This window comes from Citrus clementina, unplaced genomic scaffold, assembly GCF_000493195.1.
Source record: "Citrus clementina cultivar Clemenules unplaced genomic scaffold, Citrus_clementina_v1.0 scaffold_6, whole genome shotgun sequence".
Classification (NCBI taxonomy): domain Eukaryota; kingdom Viridiplantae; phylum Streptophyta; class Magnoliopsida; order Sapindales; family Rutaceae; genus Citrus; species Citrus x clementina.
In genome coordinates this window covers 16,962,955-16,971,862 of record NW_006262139.1, presented here as the reverse complement: position 1 = coordinate 16,971,862, position 8,908 = coordinate 16,962,955, and the positions used below count along the sequence as shown (strand labels likewise).

Sequence of the window (8,908 nt, the reverse complement as noted above, 5' to 3'; positions counted from 1 at the left end):
TTGAAGGTTAATATTTTCTACTGATCTAATCATATCCTGAGTAAATAATTCAATTATTGATTGGTAATTAATAAATAAAAAAATAAAAAAAATAAATTTTACTCATACACTACTATTAAAAAACACATGACAAAAAAATTTTAAAAATTCAGTAGAATTCAAATAAAGAGATGATTCTATTTCATATTTTGAAATTAGTCGATGATAAAAATGGTGGTAAGCTCTTCATGTTAATTTCTAGCAAGTCGTAATCTTAGGATCTTAGCCGTTGAATTTCGCAACCTAAGAGAAGGCCATCAATTTCGCAACCTAAGAGAAGGCCATTAATTTCGGTTTGTTCTTAACAAGGGGTTTGTTCATGAACGTAGTTCTCGATGCAAGAGAAGCCGTAACATGTTGTAATTTGTGATGTCTTTGTTAATGCTCATGCTTAATGTTGAAGTTATTCTTTGTCTTCTTCGCACATGGTAGAAGTTTTATTTTTTTGACGGTACAAACCATCGGGGCAATATATTTTATTGGGGGATGTATCAACGAGCCTCCATGTTCAAAGAATTGTACTTGCTTCGCATTATATTATATGCACTGGCAGTGCTTTTGGCCAACCCGCCAAAGGATTCGAAAGCTTTCTAGTCTCCATTCTCGAGAACAGAATGCAAGTCTTACACGAAACAAGAGTATATTTTGGCTCCACTTGTAAAAGATTTGAAGGTAAAAAAAGAAAAAAAAAAAAGGGAGAAACAAGGTAAGTAGGTTTGGCGAACTAGTGGATGATTTTCCTGTGCGGCGAGTTACTGTAAATATAATTTAGGGAGTTCATAATTATGTTAACAAGTAATTAATAATTATTCAATGCAATTATTCATTTCTCTCAAGTAAGGGCATAACAGTCTGGTCTCTGACCTCTATAGCTAAGCTTTCGAAAATCTATTTTTGAAGAAATGGTAAGCTACTTTGATTCTCATTCATGTGGTCCAGCAGGTGAGAATTTCAAACCTTCAACCACTCTTATGTATTAATTATTTTTTATTTCTTTAAATGTTGAAATATAAATTCAACCTAAAATGAGTCCAAGAGGTTCGGTGGATTCTCAAATTGTAAGTCCTAGTAAATTTTTCGTGTAAAATTTAAAAAAAAAAAAAAACACTAAAGGGACTTATTTGGTGCATTGGGCAAAACAAAACATTTCCCTAGATAATGAACAGAAAAATTCAGGGATTCAAACTTTATTAGTCCTTTTATATCCGACCGAAAGTAATTGCGAATATAGAAATTGGGCTCGTAACAGCTTGGTCTCTCATACGAGCACAAAACAAGTAGGCCCATCTTGGCCCAAAACAAAATTATCCCACAAAAATGCTTTTTCCCATTTCAATTCCCCTCCATCCCTTTCAACTTTCCCGCCTTCTGAACAATAAAAAATTACCGAAAAATTAGGATGTTCCATTGATCCCAATTCAAGCGCTGAAAAGCGAAACCCTAATAATCATCACCGGAAATGTCCACGTGGCAGATATTCTCCGACGCCGATAACAATTTTAAATGGCAGGTATCCGGTAGGATACTCCAGCCGGAACCAAATGGTTCCCCAATTCAGCCGCACAGCTCGAGTTTCCGTCTCCCTTCCATGTCCGATCTCTTGCTTGAAGGTAAATTGCACTCACGAGCACGTGTATATCTATAACGTATAGTTTTTATGAATTTACATGGTTTTTATAGGGCACTCGAAGCTTCCAGAAAACGGAAACGAAGGAGCTGATAATGTTAGTACTCCGATGTTTAAAACCGGTTCGGGCAAAGTGGTGCCGTTGAAGCAGTCTTCGATTGAGAAAGCGTTATCTGTTCTCGGCACTGACAATGACTGTGGCATTTCGTTTGCTGGTGCGCTATCATTCGTTTAAATCTATTTGTTTGGTTGGTTTAACAACTTGCTAGTGAAAACATGATAGGTGGTGTTTCCGGTGCAATTGTAAAGTGCTTTTTCAGTAAAAGCATTTTTTGTAGATAGATTTTGTGCACTTTTAATTAAAATCCTATTAATTGCTTCTTCAAAATGCAATGAGAGTGCTTTCTTGCCATTTCAAAAAGTATCCATTGAGTACTTAAGCAATCACGAACATTCTTTTTCTAATTCTGAAGAAACAATTTTGTCTGTTTCCAACAAACACTGTAAATTTTCTATTAATCTTATAGACAGGATTAGAGTGTTTTTGATTCAAGATCAAGGAAATCAGTCAATTTGATGTTGACTTGGTTGAATTGATATTGTACTATAGCATAAACTACAATTTTTTTTCCACTAAATAATCAAACTTTGGTAAATGTTATAGGTGAAGAGCACCCGAGGGAAAATGGATTTGGCTTCTCCAATTCTCTTTTCCAGACAGGTTCTGGAAAAACTGTTAACATATCCTCTGCTGGTTTGGTTAGAGCAAAATCATTGTTGGGACTGGAAGAAGGGCGTAATGATTGGAGTTTTGAAGGCCTTCAACATACAAGGATGACATCAACTCCCCGTTTTGAAGTGAAAGAGGGAGTGAAGGGTAATGTATTTGAGAGTGATACATCAGTTCTAAGGCCTTCATCAATTAGTAAGGCTGGTTTTGCCGAAAGTAGATTCAAGAACAAGATAAGTTCAAACATGATGCAAACGGAAGGGCTTAATTCTGCACCCAAACCGCCTCAGATTAAGTTCCAAACTGCAGGAGGAAGATCTTTATCTGTCTCCACTGATGCATTGCAGTATGCAAGGAACCTTCTTGGTGATCCTGAGTTAGGGACATTCTTTCACGAAGTAGATGTGGATCAATTGGATCTTACATCTTTTAAACACAGAAGATTTGATGATTCTTCTTCAAACAAGGAAAATGATGTTTTCACTTCCTTTTTCCGTCTAGGAACAGCAGGGACCAAAACAGCATCAAAAAATTTCACATCTCCTTTACGGTTGTTTTCAAACCCTGTGAGGTCGCGGATCAATTCAGAAAATATAAACACGTCTGCTAACTTGATTGAGAAATTTGATGCAGTTGACCATGATGGAGTCAGTGGGTTGAATGGTAAAATTCCTTCCGTAAAGAAGCCCATAAGAAGCACACATGGCCATAAAGCCATAATGGACAACTCAGTGGAAGATGATATTGGTTCAAAAATTAATTCACTTGGGAGGTCATCTGGTAAGCCTTTGGCTGATATTACAAATAGTACCAGCACAGCTTGTGCAAATATTAAGCAAACTTGTGAAAAGAAGAGACTATTGAGAAGTTCTATTTCTCCATTCAAGAGGCCCCGTATCTCCAAATTCTCCACCCCGTTGAGAACAAATCTTTCTTCACCTAATGGTAAATTTTTGGAGGTTTCTGAAATGACTTTCTGGTTGTTAATTATCATTCCTGGTGCTCCTTATTTAAGGTATATTTTCTGTCAGGTTTATCTACTTTATCATCAGAACAATCTGGTTGCAAAAAAAAAGTTCTCTCTAGATATCCATATCAGATTCCTAGAATGTCCATGAAGGAATATTTTGGAATGCCTCCATCAGCCCAAGGCATGGTACACAGGCTTTTGCAAGTTCTTCTTCCTTTTTTTTTTTGTTTTGGCTTCATAGTGATTGATATCTTCTTACCACTGACACCCTTTTACATGCCTGAATCTAGTTGGATCATTTGCAAGATCAAGTAAGACAGATGAAATCTCATAATGCAGATAAATACATGTTTCATGATGCATCTGGCTTAAATTGCATTGGAGCAGAGGCTCTTTTCAATATGTTAGCGCAATCTGGAGCTTCTACGCAATATGCCTCTAAACTGTATACTTCTTAGCCTTGATCTGTTCTTCTTTTTTTTGCCCTCCTCAAAAATATGATTCTTGGAATTACATTGCTTCTGTATCTGCCGTATATTGTGTGGGTTGTGATAAGGATATTGGCATGTTAAAATTAACTTTTTATGATTGCTGGTTTAGAGATAGGCAGGAGCTTTAATTATTTCTATTTTGCTTGGTGACATGATATTCCTGTTAAAAGCATTTTGCATCATATTTATGGTTGAATAATGTGGATTGCGGATGTGCTACACTGACTATAATATTTCAGTTCAGGTTCATGGTTTGGGTTCCAGTAATTTATACTGAATACTCTTTTTTTTTTCCCCTTAAAGAAAGCAAATAGTAACTTTGTATCCTTGTTTGCCTGCTTTTGACCCATTCCATTTATTTATCTTTCTAGATGGGTGTCAAATCACTATAAGTGGATAGTCTGGAAACTGGCATGCTATGAAAGATGCTACTTAGCCAAGTCTGCTGGCAAATTTTTGACTGTTTTCAATGTGCTTGAAGAATTGAAGTATAGGTAACGTAACTTTAAATTATTTGTTTAATCTTGGGTTTGTAAGACGTCCATGAGGCAACTTGTGGTCCTTTTGAACAGATATGAGAGAGAAGTAAATAATGGCCATCGATCTGCAATTAAGCGAATCCTGGAAGGGGATGCATTGCCTTCCTCAATGATGGTGCTATGCATTTCAGCCATTCACATGAATTGTGTACCGAAGATTGAGACTCATCCTGAGGCACAACATGGGGCTGAAAATAGCTATGCTGCAAAGCTGGAACTGACTGATGGGTGGTAAGGAATGTTCAAGTATTAATCCTTGCTTTACAAGCACATTTCTTTGGTATGAAATTGAATATTAGCTCTCAGGTATTCAGTTGATGCTTTTTTGGATGTATTGCTGTCGAAGCACCTTGCAGCTGGGAAACTTTTTGTGGGACAGAAACTCAGGGTAATATGTTAATATCTTTGTTTTTCATTCCTGCTTTCTGATTATATCATGTTAGGCTGCGTTGGCTTTCACTTACCGTTTAGATTTTTCTTATGAAGATCTGGGGAGCAATATTATGTGGTTGGGTTGGGCCTGTTTCTCCCCTCGAGGTTTGTGAGAGCCTTTGGTTTTCCAGTGAAGCTAAATTATTTGCATGTTATACCTTCTGTCATTAGAAGCTCTCTTCTCATATTTTGCTCAAATTTCAGGCTTCAGGATCTATTAGCTTACAGTTGAACATAAATGGGACATACAGAGCTCATTGGGCTGATCGATTGGGATTTTGTAAGCACTTTTAGTTTGTTTATCCTTTTTACCCCCTATTGATTTTTCATGCTTAGTTTTCGTATTTCCTACAGGCAAGGGTTTTGGTGCTCCTTTGGCATTTAGATGCATCAAGAGTAATGGAGGCCCAGTTCCAAGGACTTTAGTTGGGGTCACACGGATATATCCTGTTCTGTACAAGGAGAGGTCATTTGAACTATATCCTGTCTTATAATTTTTACTTGTTAAGTATCAAGTATAATATGCATGCAATTGACTTGCATTTTTTGTTTCTTTTTTGGGTTACTTTCATATAGGTTAAGTGATGGGAGATCTATTGTGAGATCAGAAAGGATGGAATGTAAAGTGATGCAATTATACCAGCACAGGTGTGCCTTTGCCTGCTTCATTTCTGCCTTTCTATTGTCCCTGTGAATAAATCAAATTACACCTTGCTGGAGTAATTGGTTGTTTTTCTTACCAGTCACAAATGAACAGTCTGAGGTGGTTGAAGTAACCTTCTATCTAGGATTCAAAGAATTGCATTGCAATTTGTTGAAAGCAGTTTGGCATATAAATGTATCACAGAAGATATGACTGCTTTCTTAATTATGGAGTAATCCAGAAGAAGTTTAGACCTCTTTGGATTTTATATTTACCAACCTGTACAGCTCTTAGTTCTATTGAGTAATTTCAGACAGTGGCACAGTATATATATATATATATATATATATATATATATTTTGTGTCTCCCCCATCAAGTGCGCGTGCGTATCCTTTGTATTCATGTAAATTGTGCAAGTTATGATTTAATATTATTGATCATGTAACTTTAACATTAAATTCTGGAATCTGGTTGTTCTCATTCTTGATCATTTTTTATTTACTTTTTTGGGCTACAGGCAGTCTATGGTTGTAGAAGGAATTGTTTCTGAGTTCCAAAGGGGGAACAAAGATTCTCATATACTTAATGATAGCAACAGTGAAGGAGCAAAACTTTTCAAAATGCTTGAAACAGTAGCTGAACCAGAAGTTATTATGGCAGAAATGAGTCCAGAGCAACTAACTTCTTTTGCCACTTATCAAGCAAAATTAGAGGTGGAGTTTGGTTTCTTCGCTTGATATATTAGTCTATATTTAAAAAGTTATTTTAATCTTGCTATATTATCCTTAGGCAACAAGGCAATCAAATATGGAAAGATCAATTGAGAAGGCCTTGGAAAACGCTGGCTTAAGAGAGAGAGATGTCACACCATTTATGAGGGTGAGGGTGGTTGGATTAACTGGTAAAAATTATCAAGGAAAGGGCAGCTCTAGAGAAGGCATTATAACAATCTGGAACCCGGCAGAGAAACAGGTGAATCGTAGTATCTAATTGCAAGCTGTCTTTTGTCAGGTTGTGTTTGCACCTGTGTTTTATCAGGCATTTCAATTTCATGTCTTTTTGCCTGTCTATTGAATTTCTATCATAACTGATCCTTTTTTTTCCTCCTCCTGATAACTACTTATTTCTATCCAGCCTCATCTTAATCATTATGAAGACAATTTTAAATTTCTTACCACTGTTAAATTACATTTACTTGCTGTTGAACAGCAATGTGAACTGGTTGAGGGGCAGGCATATGCCATTCTAGGGCTTGTACCAATGAACTCTGATTCAAATACTCTTTATTTACAAGCAAGGGGATCTACTACAAAGTGGCAGCCTCTATCTCCTCTAGCAACTGAACATTTTAAGTAAGTCTCAGTTTGTCCTTTTTTTAGAAGTTAAATGCCCTTTTCTATGGGCTAAGCCAGCTACCTAAATCTGTCATTGCATGTAAAGTGAGGGGCCTTAATAGAATTTGAATACTGGTTTGGGTCCTTGCACAAGTTTATGTTTTTGGGAGTAGTGATTAGTCATCACCTTTTCGAGAGGTTAAAAGTCTCCATTGGGTTTTCCTCATTAACAAATTTAATCCAGTTCATACTTGTCTGTAGGCCTTTCTTCAGTCCCCGCAGATCAGTTCTAATTTCAAATTTGGGTGAAGTTCCACTTTCCAGGTGATTTGATATATCTGAACCTTTTTATATTTATACTTCTGATTTGTGCTTGCTAATGCTTGTTCTTTGATTATATAGTGAATTTGATATAGCTGCATTCGTGGTGCATGTGGGAGATGTTTATGAGGATTCTCAGCAAAAGAAACAATGGATTTTCGTCACAGATGGCTCCATGCTAGAGTTGCAATTGGAAGATCTATCAAAATCTTTACTTGCCATTAGCATCAGTTCACCATACATAGATGATGATTCATTTTCGCCAATTAACTATAACCTTGTTGGATCCACAGTGAGTATAATGTTGTTCCTTTAACTGTACCGAATTACTGATTTTATGAAAGCTACAAAACTGGAATAATGTAGAGCTCAATAGTTTTCAAAGCGAACTTCTAATTAACCATGGCTATTAATTGCAACTGAGGTACATATTATCTAATATATGGGGTTTTTGGGAAATTGACATAGTTTCTTTCTAGACAATCTAACTCTGATGAAGATATCACTTGGGGGATTATTTTGGTGAATAGACAGGCTTTTTGGTTGCTAATCTTTCATCTTTGCAGGTTGGCTTCTGTAATCTCATCAAGAGACCAAAAGACCACTTAAATCATATTTGGGTAGCAGAAGCAACTGAAAACTCATCATATTTTTTAAGTTTCGATTTCCCAACCTGTTCTCACCTTAGAAGTGCCGCTGCCTCTGCTCAAAGTTGGGCAAAGATCTCTAGCTTGGTATGACTAACTAACTAAAATCAACTTTGTCACTGTTTTTGGTTACTCATCCCTTGCTATTAAACTACATTTTCTCCTTGGTTCGATTCTCACAGATCATTGACAAGCTTAAGGAGAATGTTTTATTTATTATTGGGGATCGTAAATGTTAATTGATGAAGGGGGCTGCTATAAAAGTAACAAGTAAGCCTCAACCTCGAACCAACCTTTTGCCATTTTGATGACACATGCACGACAAATTATTAGCTGGTTAAAATTTCTGAGACATATTCCTCTTCTGGGTAGAATTTGGATCAAAAGCCAGTTAAATCACTTGGTGCTCAACGACTAGTGGGTGTTAGCAGCCTTATCCTCTGAAATGCTTAAAGCAGATTCAATTGGCAGTGGCATTTTCTCTGCAAGTCTTCTCTTTCTACTGAAAAGCTGATATTCTGATAAGAATCAGGACAAATGCATCCCATGCATTTAGGTTAGAAAGCAAAGTCACAAAAGCATCTTCACTGGAGCCAGGCACCCATTTTGGTGCCGTTTATAGACCACTTTGGATTACAGTTAAACAATTACAAAGGCGTGCACTTTAGCAACTCAACCATTTTAGAAAATGGTTCTTGTAATTTTTGTTTGGGAGTCTCTGGTGTTCTGATTTTTGTAAATAATGACTCGCAAAGAGAAAATTTTGTACAAATAATTAACGATCAAACGGTGATTGTATACGGTATGATAGCGTAAGCAGTAGAGAAGTTTTCAGTATCCAAAAGTCCTTCACCAAGCATATACGTTGTTTTTGGAATATTGGAAGCAAACTGCACGGCACGACGTAGGTTATGGTCATACCTTCCAATGGGCAAAATCTGGCCGTTCATACATCCATTATTCCAAAAGACTTTGATCGAATATCATAAGGGCTGATTTTTTAAGGGTCTATGGAAACAATCATGAACTCTCCGCTCTGTTTCCTTCAAACAATTCGTGTCATGGCAATAAAAATAAGCCAAACTTTGAGATGTCTTCCTTTTCAAGAACATCTCGTATCACAATTTTTGTCCT

The 8,908-nt window shown here is 36.6% G+C and overlaps 1 protein-coding gene across 1 annotated transcript; it reads left to right on the top strand.

The window, feature by feature from the left end:
- Positions 1 to 1,402: 1,402 nt before the first annotated feature.
- LOC18038563 (protein BREAST CANCER SUSCEPTIBILITY 2 homolog B) lies at positions 1,403 to 8,581 on the top strand. Its single transcript, XM_006429425.2, has 19 exons — positions 1,403 to 1,649; positions 1,720 to 1,881; positions 2,331 to 3,341; positions 3,428 to 3,552; positions 3,657 to 3,811; positions 4,229 to 4,351; positions 4,430 to 4,627; positions 4,703 to 4,784; positions 4,883 to 4,933; positions 5,033 to 5,108; positions 5,183 to 5,294; positions 5,405 to 5,476; positions 5,990 to 6,185; positions 6,262 to 6,444; positions 6,682 to 6,824; positions 7,068 to 7,130; positions 7,209 to 7,419; positions 7,694 to 7,861; positions 7,957 to 8,581. Exons 1-19 carry the CDS (start codon positions 1,499 to 1,501, stop codon positions 8,011 to 8,013), a joined length of 3,339 nt encoding a protein of 1,112 aa, XP_006429488.1. The 5' UTR covers positions 1,403 to 1,498; the 3' UTR covers positions 8,014 to 8,581.
- Positions 8,582 to 8,908: the final 327 nt, after the last annotated feature.